The 13,882-nt window shown below is 46.5% G+C and overlaps 1 protein-coding gene across 6 annotated transcripts in view; it reads right to left on the reverse strand.

Annotated features, from left to right (window-relative positions):
• Positions 1-13,882, reverse strand: part of AKAP13 (A-kinase anchoring protein 13) — a 247,759-nt gene that overhangs the window by 152,415 nt on the left and 81,462 nt on the right. For all 6 annotated transcript variants that reach the window (XM_082198203.1, XM_082198205.1, XM_082198204.1 and 3 more), the window contains exon 4: positions 6,263-6,413. In XM_082198203.1, the coding sequence (XP_082054329.1) occupies positions 6,263-6,413 (151 nt within the window). The remainder of the gene's footprint in view (positions 1-6,262; positions 6,414-13,882) is intronic.

The raw sequence follows: 13,882 nt of genomic DNA on the forward strand, positions 1-13,882 counted from the left end.
GCCGGAGCACGATTTCTGATCTCATCCTGAAGCAAAGTTCTTAACCTGAAGCACTATTTCTGGGCTAGCAGAGTGTGTAACCTGAAGCATATGTAACCTGAAGCGTATGCAACCTGAGGTACCACAGTATAAGATAAGAAGTTATGTTAAATGATTGTTGGAAATGATATGTTAAAAAAAATGATAGATGATAGAGATAGATAGATAGATGATAGATAGATAGATAGATAGATAGATAGATAGATAGATAGATGATAGATAGATAGATATAGATAGAGATATAGATAGGAGATGAGGGAGGCGGATGAAGAGCTAAAGGGTAGCATGCAGATTAGAGCCCAACATCGCCATGCATTTTATTCTCTCTCTTTTTCGAGTGTTTGTGTGTGTGTATAGATCTCAATTGCTGTCCCCTTTCTCCCCCACCTTGGCTGACACGCACTGGGATCATACCCCCCCCCTCCTCTGGCCACGGGGCTGGAGAGAGACAGAGGTATGCATGCATGCACCAGCGAAGCCCTCACCAATGGGATCGTTGGCGAGGCGCTTTCAAAATCTTTGCAGCTCAGTTTGGCCCACCTCTCTGTCCTCTCTGCAAACCCAGATGCTCGTGGGGGACAGAGAAGGAATCAGGGCAGAAGCTGTTGCTTTGGCGCCCAGCTCCTGCTTGAAGGTAAACTTGGCTGCGGCCATCAACAGCTGTGAGAGACGCTGTTGCTTTGGTGCACGCAGGCTTCCCGCTGCCATAATGATCTGTCCGCTGGCTCTCCCTCAGCTGTAGGGCGGCGAGCAGGTTCCTCGTCGCAAGGCACACAATCTCCCCGAAAAGGCTCAACAACTTTGGTCCCCCCCCCAAAAAATGAAATGAAGTCAAACCATAGTTGCAGACAAAAGAAAAGAAAAGAAAAATTCAGGGGGGGGGGGAGGTGACAAGAAATTTTCTGCACCAGGTACCACCTAACCTTGCTCCGCCACTGATATGAAGCTGCCCCATACGGGGATTGAACCTGCAACCCTGGTATTATCAGCACTATGCTCTAACCAACTACATGCAATAAATAGATAATAAATACGAATTTATGAGCCTAAGTACTTGAAGGGGGAGAGAGGTGGGGAAGAAAGAGTGTGTTTGGGGCACGTCTTTGAATTTAACCGTCCAAGCAAGTTGTGCAGACCCAGGAAACGCGTGACGAACTTCAAACAGCATGCTGAGAGGTGGAAGTTTCATATTTTCAGCACAGCCATTGTTCCATAATTGCCAGCCCAGCCCCCTTTAATAGTCAGGTTGGTGACTTATGTCCTCTGCAGGCTCTGTACCCTCCCTCTTTCCCCACTGATGCACTGACGTCAGGACTCCTTGTGCCAGAACAGCAGAGACCATTCACTAATTACTGGAAAAGTTGCTCTGCCCCATTACCTCAGTCTCTGACTGTGTGAATCAACTCTTATCCTCCTTTTCTCTTTGTTTTTAATTGCATAAATGGAGTCGGATCCCTCATCGCCCCCTTTGCCACCGCCCAGAAAGAAGCTTGAAATTTACAACTAGCTCACTTGGGACAGTGGCAGGCGGGAATGTTCCTTTTCCAGAAGTACAGAAAAGAACTTTGCTCCCAGTTGAAGAGAAGAACCCCCCCACCATCAAAGCTGAAATTACAGGCTCAAGCAGACTAGGAAGTTTTAAATAATTGTGACTTCACGAGCAAGGAAAAGGAAGCAGCTGGGGTTGTTCTTTACAGCACTGACTGCATTCATTTCTTTAACCTAGGGAGAAAAACTCAGCCGCTTCGCTCCTCCTGTGCTATTGGGGACTAAGCCATAGTTTTGCTGGTTACATCCAAACCCAGAACTGTGGCTTGTTTCCCCCCCAAAAAAACAAACCATAAGCAATAAAAAGCCAAGAAAAAAGACATTGGTTACAGCTCGTGAAAGGTCTGGAGCCAAACAAACCATGAACCCGGGTTTGGTCACAATGCTAATCCAAACCATGGCTTAGCTCTGGTTAATATGGCAGGGACGTGGAGCAGGGGAAGGGGGAAGCAGCCATAACTTTCTCACTGTGCACCAAACCATATTGCAGCTTCCAGTTATGTGTGAACGAGTATTATTAAGTACAGGGGCAGGGACTCAGGTAGCGAATTGGGCTGTGAGAAGGGTCACGCATACACACACATACCTCTGCCTATTTTCACCAGTGAAATTCTGGGAGGGGATGCAGAACTAAGCAGCATCTGAAAAACCCCAGCTTTCAGAGACTTGGACGAGGTGACAAATTGGATTTGATCAGATCAAACGCATATCCGGCTACAGCAAAGGAGTTTAATGTGTTCCTCGAGGGCAACATGTTCAGTCCCTTTCAAGTGCTTTGATGTCCCCCCCCCTTCCCTTGCAACTGACAAAGATTTGAGGCCAAGAGTGGGGGGGGGGCCTTGGGGCGGGGGGGGGGGAGATAAGTTTTTGACTTTGGCAATTAGTTCAAAAGATCAGGGGAGCTATTCCATAATGAGCAAGCAACTCCAGGAGGCCCCGAACCTGTCACTTGAAATTGTCTGCCTAGTTTCTGCAATAGCCGAAAAGAGAAAAGAATTACGGACACAAAATAGGCCTTGCTAAGGCTTTGCGCTACAAATGTAGTCGAATGCAGAACCAAAACCAACTTGTTAAAAACTGCATAACCCTCCACTCCACCCAAATATGGGAAATGTTTAAATTAAACCCCTATCATTAGGTCTCCTGCATTTCCAGAGCTCTCCTCCAAACAAAATGCAACTCTGCAGCCACTGGGCAGAGAAACCAAACCAAGGATTTCACAGCAAGCTGAGGCTTTTCCTCCCCTATTTATTTTCCCATCTCCATCATGGCTGCTCTTAAGTGGAATTTAATGTTGTGTGGCGCATGCATTTTATTGTTTGTTTGTTTGCACTGTAATTTCAAAGGACAAAGGTAGAACAGAATGCAGCAGCACCTCGGCTTAGGTTACCTTTGGGTAATGTAAACTTCGGGTTGCGAAAGTGGCAAACCCGGAAGTGTTTCGCCGCGCGCACATGTGCAGAAGTGGCCCCTCCGGTTGCGGAAACCTCAGGATCCAACTGGAGCTACGGAACAGATCCTGTCCACAACCGGAGGTACCACTGTAGATAGATAGATGATGATAGATAGGTGATAGATGATAGATAGATGGTAGATAGATACAGATAGATGATAGATAGATAGATAGATAGATAGATAGATAGATGATAGATAGATAGATAGATAGATAGATAGATAGATAGATAGATAGATAGATGATAGATAGATAGATAGATGATAGATAGATAGATAGATAGATAGATAGATAGATGGCCTCCAATATGACAGACCCTCCAAGTTTCCCTATTTTCCATGCCTTTCCCTAACTTGTAAATGGTAATAAATACCTAATTCCTCACTCTGGACACCGCATGCCTGTCAGCACTGTGACACTGTCCGGCACTTGGAAAAACCACGGGTCACAGCCAATAATAGTCCTTCTCAGAGCAGACCAACTGAAATTTTGGCAAATGACTAACTTAAATTCATTGACTTGACTGGATCTACTCTGAATAGGTACCACTCCGGCGGGAAGGTAAACAGGGTTTCCGTGCGCTGCTCTGGTTCGCCAGAAGCGGCTTAGTCATGCTGGCCACATGACAAAGAAGCTGCACGCCAGCTCCCTCGGCCAGTAAAGCGAGATGAGTGCCGCAACCCCAGAGTCATTCGCAACTGGATCTAACGGTCGGGGGTCCCTTTACCTTTTTACTCTGAATAGGATTAGCAATCAATAAAACACCATGACACTGCTTGCTGATTTTTGCATTTGCGCAGCAGGAATGAGCTCCTGTTCTCCTGTGCGGTGAGAGAAGGGGCTCACCGCAATCCCCTCCATATACACACAGTTGGGCTGAGTTTTACACGTGAATTAATTTCAGAAGACCATGCCCTCCCCCCACTGTCTCTGGTCTATGCTCCTTCAAAATACACTTTGCAGAATTCTTTGGGACTCTTTAAAGATACTGCTTTAAATGCAAAGTGCAGATAGGGCCTTAGTGCGAAACGGACCTCAATTCTGTGGCCAGTTTGAGTGTTTGAACCCATTGGCCTATCTTTTGAGATAGGGAAGGCAACAAAAGTCTAGACAGGCAAACAGCAAAAAGTGGCGCAGCCCACAGTTCAGCATTTTGGCTCGCGTCACGGTCAGCCGTTTTCCGAACGAGTGGTAGCCATCCAAGCAGGCTCCTTTATCGTCAAGCTGCATGGAGACAAAAACACTGCTGTAGCTAAACAAGTGGCAGCTGGAAGCCAAGCTCAGCGCATGACTTCATGGCCTGTCCAGCCAGGAGTGGAAGTCGACCCGTCCAAGAGCTCCTATTTTGAGGACTCGGATCTCACAGAACAAACAATGGGCGTTCAGCTCCAGCAGCTATTTTTAAGTTTCCATAGAAAAGGCAGGATAGCATTGCCTCTGCAGGCAACCGCAGACAGCAGCTCACCAGGACTGAAGTCTGGGGGTGCAAATCTCAAAGTGCATAAAACTAGATTAGGCATCTCTAAAAAGCACCCTTGTGTGTACGTGCACCACACTAAAAGTAGTTTAGGACATGAAAAGGGGGGGTTAACTTATTAAGCTGCATTTATTGGCCACTTAATGTAAAAGAGATGCCTCAAAGCAAGTTAAAGGTAAAGGTACCCCTGACTGTTAGGTCCAGTTGCAGACGACTCAGGGATTGCCGCTCATCTCGCTCTATAAGCCGAGGGAGCCGGCGTTTGTCCACAGACAGCTACCGGGTCATGTGGCCAGCATAACTAAGCCGCTTCTGGCAAACCAGAGCAATGCATGGAAACGCTGCTTAACTGTGTGTTTCTGGGCCCAATTCAAGTTGCTAACATTAAACTCTAAAGCCCTAAATGGCTTGGAACTGGGTTGTCCAAAGGACTGCCTTTGCCCAAATAATCCTGCCATTAAAACCAACTACTGAGTGCTTGCCAAGACAGTCAATTAGATTGATGGGCACAATAGATTCCCTGTGCTGGCTCCCATAATTATAGAACTCCCCCTCCAATGGGCTGCACCCAACATTTTCTGTCTGCTAGTATGAGGGAACTTGTGTTAGTGAACAGGTGAGTTTTAATGTCGCACGAGAGAGGAATCAAATGCAGAAGCTGCGCTAGTGGGAAACCATTTGTGCAACAGACTGTGCAATTCATTGTGCATCGAAGTCACCAGCAACCTTTGCATTATCTTGTGCAACAACATTTCTCCAGCAGAACAAGTACCACTAAGTGACTTTACCTTAACACTAAATTTGATGCAACCACATGAACTATCTCTTCAGTACAGGTCTTCAAATGTCAAAGACCCATTTGTTCTCGTGTGCCTTCCTTCCTTCCTTTCTTTCTTTCTTTCTTTCTTTCTTTTAATGCCACTGTCTTTACGTAATAAAAGTTAATGGTCAGCCCCTTTAAGATGCCTTCTAAGAAAAATTCTTGCTCAACAGGGCTTCATGATGCTCTCTTTTGCCTTTGGGGTGGGGAAATGATGCTATGTTTCATACGAAAGGGTATTTTTTAAGAAAGGAAAATCAAGGCCACATGACTGTTGCTTTCAAGTGACCATCTCTTACACAACTTGTTTACTCTTGTGGTCTCCCAGGACAAAGATTATTTCATAAAAGAAAGAAGGGAAGAGAATTATTTTTACAGCAAACATTTAAAAACTCACAAGAAATTGAGAGAGGGTTGCACCCTGGGCAAAAATAGCAAAATTAACGTATTTATATTTATTAACCTAATTGAACGAAAAGTTAGAAAGCATGCCTTTTTTTTTTCTTTTTTTACAAAGCTGCAGATCTTCATAGGCAACTAAGTTAAGAAGGGTGCAGCTGCTCACACAGCCTGTTCCTTGGGCTAAGCAACCACAGACACACAGGGGACACTTCCTTAGCCATGGTTAAATGGTCAAGAGAGTGCTGAAGGTTATGTGCTTCCTTACGCTGCCCCATCTCTTCCCCACCTCGAGTTGCCCCATCTATCTAAACCACAGTTGATGTTCCCCAGCTACACATCATTTCGCCGGGCTGGAATGTGTCCTTGAATCCTGATAAGGCCTGTTGCTTGCCAGGGAGGAGGGAAAAGGGTGTGTGTTTATAGAAACTAGCCTACTGTACAAATCTAAAGACCCCCAATTTTGCCTCTGGTACTGCTCACAAACTGCCACAGGCTGTCCAGAGAGGAAGGCTGAAAAACTTACCAGGAGCAATGGTCTCCAATGTCCCTGAATCAAGCTTCCTAGTGCTGGTGCAGTGCTGAACGGCGGATCCAGTAAACACAAGGTAGAAAACTACATCATCGCTCCCAGCTTTGTCATCCTCGGTAAGCAATACGGTGATTATGCAGTCGCCCTAAAAGGAGAAGAAGATCATAAGGATTTAATATTTCTGGAATTTATTTTTTGCATTTCTGGCTCACAGCCTTGTGAGAGAAGGTGACTGCGAGCTTCATGGCTCAGAGCGGGGATTTGAACCCTGGTCTCCCAGGCCCTAATCCAATACTTCATCCATCCAAAGGTCTGGGGTAAAGATACAGCCTAACAACCTCCTTTCCCTTTCCCAAGAAGCACATTTAAAATAAAACGTGTTGGTTTTTTATAATAAAAAAGAATACACAAAGACACAGCCAAAGAGAAGCAATAATTTACTCCTTTCCGTGGGGAGAGCAAAATCCATTCAGCTGCTACCACCAAGATCAAGCTGCCAGCAGGCACTGAGGAATTCTCTCACACCTCCTAATCGCCAATAAGATAAAGGAAGCATGAATAAAAAACATCAGACCTGGAACTCCAAGACCAGAGTTCAGGTTCCCAGTTACAAAGCTCAGCAGGTGACCTAGGGTCTGCTCTCAGTCTAGTCTACCGAATAGGATTGCCAAGGGGAGAAATCCACACAGGGCCCTAAATTCCTTACGGAAGGGGGTCTGGTACAGATGAGATACTTAGTGCATGTTTTCCAGCTGCGAATTCTTAGGAAAAATTACCACCACCGGTTCTTTCTTTCTTTCTTTCTTTCTTTCTTTCTTTCTTTTTAGTAAAACTGGGTCCAGAAATATGTTTCCCTCCCACACACATAATAAACCCTGTCAGTAATATAAATTCACAATTTCTGGTGTAAGGTTCACGGTTTTAAACAACTCTGGAGCTACAGCAAAGCGCAGATGAATTCCTGTAACCTAGGAAGGCAATCTGTTTCCAAAAGCACTGCTGCCCTCAACCCAGAGAGAGACGTTTTAATTCATGCATGTTTACCTTTCCTCATTTATTATTACCCAAATAATGTCATCTGCTTGAGATCACTACCACACAAGGTGGTTATTATAACCCCGGTTCATTTGAAGCAGCCAAGCCGGGCAGCCAAACCCCATTTGGAGAAAACTCTCCCAAGATCAAAAGAGCCTCTGGCACAGGCCGGCAAACAAAAGTATAACTTAATTTCGTACCTAGCTTTGATTGACTAATGTTTACCTGGCTTGGTGCCCCGCTGCCAACGAAAACATGCCATTTAACTCCACCGCACACAAAGGTCACCTTTACTTTCAAGTCAGGAACCTTTCAGAGACGTTTACCTGGAAGTAGCTGTGTCTTCACAGCCCAATCCATTTTTAGCTACAAAAAGAGGGGAAAGCTACACCAACAGTCCGACAGCCAAAAGGCAGCTAGCAGCAATGGTCAAGAGAGCCCTGCTAGATCAGGCCAAAGGTCCAGCATCTTCTTCTCCCAGTGGTCAACCAACTCCAGGCCGAAAGCAGGCCCTGGTCATAGCAGCCCTCTCTCTGCTCATGACCTCCAGCAACAGGTAAAGGTAAGGTAAGGGGACCCCTGACCATTAGGTCCAGTCGTGACCGACTCTAGGGTTGCGGCGCTCATCTCGTTTTATTGGCCGAGGGAGCCGGTGTACAGCTTCCGGGTCATGTGGCCAGCATGACTAAGCCGCTTCTGGCAAACCAGAGCAGCAGCGCACGGAAACGCCGTTTACCTTCCCGCCGGAGCGGTACCTATTTATCTACTTGCACTTTGACATGCTTTCGGACTGCTAGGTTGGCAGGAGCAGGGACTGAGCAATGGGAGCTCACCCCATCGCGGGGATTCGAACCGCTGACCTTCTGATCAGCAAGTCCTAGGCTCTGTGGTTTGACCCACAGCGCCACCCGCATCCCTCCAGCAACAGGTACTCAAGAGGAAATCCTGAGCAATGGTCTGGCTTAGCATAGGGCAGTTTGCTATGTCCTACATCAGCCTTCTCTAAGGGAAGACTTAAGAACATAAGAGGAGCCTTGCAGGATCAGACCAGAGGCCCATCTAGTCCAGCCTCGTGTTCTCACAGTGGCCAAACGGATGCCTATGGGAAGCTGAAAAGCAGGACCTGAGCAATTGACGTTCAGAGCACACTGCCTCCAATGGTGGGGACTGCACACAGAATTTGTCTCAATTCACTTAGGGAAGGAATGGCTAACCTTTTCCCGTCTGAGGGCAAGAGTGACCCACCCTTGCACTTCCTAATGTGGCCCTGGGGAGTGTCCCCCTTTCCCTCCAAATATGAAAAAGAAGGGCAGGTTTTCCTTCAGAGCCAACAATTTGCTCATCGCCGGCAAGCGCATTTGCAAACCACGGTGTCACAGCTACCGCAAGATAGGGATGGCGCTTAAACAAAAGTGTCCACCTACTCTAAACCTACAATCTAATGAAATCCAGACGTCAACACAATGGCTTTTGTTTTCTTTTCAACTGAAGGGCAGCAATTCTTTGCAAAATTAAAAAAACAGCGTGCCAAACGGAATGAAAAACTAACAGTCAACACTTGCTCATAACGCAGCCATTCTCCGCACTAGCAGAGGATTGTTAATACTAAGCAAGCAAAGCCTCTGGTGACAGTTTGCATCAATCCCTTCGCAGCAGGACTGGCCACCAAACCGTATCGCAGATGGTCAAGGACGATTTCCCAAAGTGGCTGCCCACAAAACAGACCTGACACCTTTCATCAGCTCCCTTTGTAAGCAGGCGTTAGCCAGGGGAGCATCTAACACTTTGTTAAAGGTTTCTGCCTGGGAGTTAGATTAGATAACACAGACCCATGAACATGTCTAGCTGTTCTACATTTTTTTTCAATAATAAAATAAAATCCAATTATGTCTCCTGGAGTTAATGTGCAGGTTACATTCTGGGACGAGGGCTACATTCACACCATACATTTAAAGCACTGTGACACCAATTTAAATACCCATGGCTTCCCCACCGAAGAATTATGGGAAGTGTAGTTTGTTAAGGGTGCTGAGAGTGGTGCTGTGGTCTAAACCACTGAGCCTCTTGGACCTGCCAATCAGAAGGTCGACGGTTCAAATCCCCATGATGGAGTGAGCTCCCCTTGCTCTATCCCAGCTCCTGCCAACCTAGCAGTTCAGTGCAAGTAGATAAATAGGTACCCCTGCAGCGGGAAGGTAAATGGTGTTTCTGTGCACTCTGGTTTCCGTCACACTGTTCCATTGCACCAGTAGCGTTTTAGTCATGCTGGCTGCATGACCCGGAAAGCTGTCTGTGGACCGGAAAGCTGCATGACCCGGAAAGCTCCCTCTACCTGAAAAGTGAGATAAGAACCACACCCGATAGTCGCCTTTGACTGAACTTAACCGTCCAGGTGTCCTTTACCTTTACTCTTCACAGGGAGTTACGAATTGTAGCTTTGTGAGGTTTAACAAGGTTTGCTGATTTTATCTGTGTTTTATTCATAGAATCTTAATACTAGCAAACTCACACCAATCGCTCCGGAATTCTAAAAGATCACACACACACACACACCAGTGCCATTTTGAAATCAGGGATTAACGTTTGTGCTGTTTTGAAAACCTCAGTTCGCCATCTTGATTCAAAATGGGATCCAATTGCATCCAAACAGACGAAAACTTGTCCTTTCATCTCAGGAGCCATCATGCAAATGCATGGTGAACAAACAACATTTCAAAATATATAGTACATTATTTTATTATGTACACCACTTAAGAGAGATTTTTCTGATTAAGCAGACTATTCATTTTTCTAAACCAATGAAGTAAAATAAAGTAACTATAGACCAGTGGCATTGGCATGGGAAAATTACCACCCACCAACCCCTAGGCTCTTGCTTATTTATACAGGTTACAAAAATGGTATGAGCTTTAAAAAGAGGCAGCCTCCAATTGCAAACTTACAACCCAAAGGATATACATCCCCCTGTCCTGCTCCACATGGAAAGATGCCAGGAAAAATGTGCAAATCATATGGGAAAAGGCAAAGAAAGGAGTCTTTAAAAATTCGTCTTCTGGGTAGTGATGGATGAAATAAGACAGATCTGCAGGGTTGCAGGGTGGGGTGGGGGGTGGGGGAGAATAAGCTTGGCAGTCACGCCGGTGTAGTCACGTGAGCTAAGTCACTAAGACCCCTAGTCTATATTCGCTGGACTTTAACTGGAGAGATCTGGGCCCAAACTCACACTCATGAACTTCGCTGGCTCACCTTTCCTCAGCCACTCTCTCTCATACGAATCTGCCTCTCAGGGTTGTTATGAGCATAAGAACATAGGAAGCTAGATGATACCATTAGCCCATTGAGACCAGTCTTGTATGCTCTGACTGGCAGCCGCTCTCCAGATGTTCAGACACATTCCCCGTATTGCCTGCTACCTGGGGATTGACCTTGAGAACTTCTATTTGCAAAGCAGATATTCTGTCGCTGTGGCGGAATGATCTCCACGTCATACTGAGTTCCTTGCGACCAACTATGTAAACTAAGGAACCTGTGGCTCTCCAGACTCCCCCCCCCCCATCCCAAATCAATATGGCCAATGATCAGGGATGATGGGAGCTGTTTGTGCAGCAACAAAGGTTGCCTGGCCCTGATGCAAACCATTCCATCACCCAGCCTCAAACTTTTGTCTTTGCACATTTACCCAGAGAACAACACCTGGAAAACTGCCTAGGAATGCACGGGCTTTGCAGGGCTGCAGGTGATGGGTGTTCATAACGTAAGCCTGTCTCTGAAGCTCAAGAGATACCTGTTTGTGCAACAACAACAAAATAGCCCCCAGTAAAAACAGTGACCTGGGTCAAGAACGCAGAGAAAGAGACATATGTCATATGCCGGCTTCAGCAGATAAATGCCTCCAAGGGAAAAATTCCAGAAATAAATGGAATGGAAAATTGCCTGTTGGAGTTGAGGCATTTCAAGTTACTTGCCGAGTGTAAGAAGAGAATATATCTGCTGCAAGTATTTTCACAACATGCGGGGGAAACACTACATAAAGAAGACATGAAGATATTTTAATTTTACCAAGCTTTACAATTTCATATTGAAATTTCCAGAGTCGTTTTTAAAAAATAAAATCCACATCGCTTACAAACTGATAATGGTTCCAGGGTTCCAAATATTAAGACCAGGGGCATTTGAGAATACTAGTTTTAGGTGTATATGCTGTTCACATTAACAAACATATTTGAATATGATGAGTAAGCAGCAGCCAGGTAGAGAAAATGAAATTTTGCTTCACGCAATGTCTGTTTCGATGTGACGCTAAAGCACCAATTAGCAGGAATGGGCCATTTAGAAAGAATAGGGCCCCCTTTCCTGCTCTCCTGCCCCAATGCAGCCATGAGACAATTGGAAGCTTCTTTTCTGCCAACTACAGTCTCTTGTTTCATTTGGACAGAGAACTGTGTTTCGTATTACCTATGGTTTGTTATGGTCTTCCCCAACCTGATGCCTTCCTGGTGTTTTAGACTACAGCTCCCATAATCTGTTAACAATGGCCATTCTGGCTATGGCTGATAGGAGTTGTAGTACAAAAACATTTGAACAACATTTGGGGGAAGCTGGTTTAGGGGAAAGAAAGGAAGGATCATAAACCATCATCAAAACTTGGTTTCTTGCCCTAAGCCAGAGGTTCTTAACCTTTTAAAGTCCACGGCTCCCTTGACCAACCACATTCTTTCTGCGGCACCCCGTGGGGCTCAGAAGCCCATTTATGCCACCCCTTGCCTGTAGAGCTCACCCTTTTTTGAACACCCTACCTTGTGGAGTACAGTGGTACCTCGGGTTAAGTACTTAATTCATTCCGGAGGTCCGTTCTTAACCTGAAACTGTTCTTAACCTGAAGCACCACTTTAGCTAATGGGGCCTCCCATTGCCTCCGGAGCATGATTTCTGTTCTCATCCTGAAGCAAAGTTCTTAACCCGAGGTACTATTTCTGGGTTACCAGAGTCTGTAACCTGAAGCGTATGTAACCTGAGGTACCACTGTATTCCCTCAGCCTCCTCTCAAGAGTCCTCCACTGCTGCCACCCCTGGTCTCTGAGCTGCACCCCCCTGCCCCAAAGAGGTGCCTCCTCACACTGACACACGGGGCTCTGGGACTTGTCTGTCCATTCCCAACTGCAATGGCTGGACTGGCTGGCTGGGCTCCCTGGCCTGCTTGCTTGCTTACTGAGGCCACCTCAGCTCCTGGCAACCAGCACCCCCTGGCTAGTCCCAGAGGCACCATTCACCTGCTGAGCTTATAGCCAGGGCTGCTGCAACAAACAGCTGTGCAAGTCTTTGGGAGGCAGAGACACGAGAGCACATCAGAGGAGGGAGGGCAGGAAAGAGGGACAGAGGCCACTGTTGCCCGCGGCACCCCTGACCATCATTCAAGGCACCCTAGGGTGCCACAGCACACTGGTTGAAAACCACTGCCCAAAACCATAAAGGTAGAGGGACCCCTGACCATTAGGTCCAGTCGTGGCTGACTCTGGGGTTGCGGCACTCATCTCGCTTTATTGGCCAAGGGAGCCGGCGTACAGCTTCTGGGTTATGTGGCCAGCATGACTAAGCCGCTTCTGGTGAAACCAGAGCAGCACACGGAAACGCCGTTTACCTTCCCGCCAGAGTGGTACCTATTTATCTACTTGCACTTCGTGCTTTCGAACTGCTAGGTTCGCAGGAGCTGGGACCAAGCAAGGGAGCTCACCCCATCGCAAGGATTCGAGCCGTCGACCTTCTGATCGGCAAGCCCTAGGCTCTGTGGTAAACCCACAGCGCCACCCGCGTCCCTGCCCAAAACCATAGTTAAGACTAACAATAGTATGTCCATATTTGAACATATTGTGTTAGTCAAAAACAGAGGCAAAACTATTTGATCACGTAGCCATACCACGGCAGGGGGGAGGAACATGCAAGCCCCAAGGTTCATGCAACTCTATGATTCTATGTAATGCTCAGCCATAGTTTAGGGTTACATGTGAACCAGGTCAATATGTTAAAAAAGCCTTAAGAGCCTTCCTACTGAATACCTACAGAGCAGTAGTTTCTGCCAACAAGGACACTGATCCACTAGAACGTTAAACCCAGAAATCCAGGTGAACCCTCAACACCTAAAGAGCTGACAAATAGTACCACTGCTTAACCGCAGACCACAACTAGGGTAAAAATCTGAAGAGCCCTGGCTCCATCTCTCTGCAGGATAAAAGTGTTTCCATGAAAACTTCAGAACACATCCCTTAACATTCTTGCTCCTTGAATTATTTTCCAGATCCAAAGTCCAAGGCCAAGATTGCAGAGCTAGTGCTAGCCGACTCTCCGCCTAATCCCCTTAAAGCCATTTGCCAAAAGACACAGCAGGGCTGAGTGGTGCGTTTCAGCTTTTTGAGCAGTTGCTGAAGTATCCCAATGGCAAATATTTCAGACCGAGTTCACGGGTCAGTGCAGATGTAACTCTTAACTCCTCAACAGATGAGGAGCAGCACCGTGCAAATGTAAAACTGGCTCTTCTGACTGCAACTGAGAGATTGGGAGCAGGAGGCAGGCCTGCTTTCTTCG

This window comes from Podarcis vaucheri (assembly GCF_965113315.1).
Source record: "Podarcis vaucheri genome assembly, chromosome: 14".
Classification (NCBI taxonomy): domain Eukaryota; kingdom Metazoa; phylum Chordata; class Lepidosauria; order Squamata; family Lacertidae; genus Podarcis; species Podarcis vaucheri.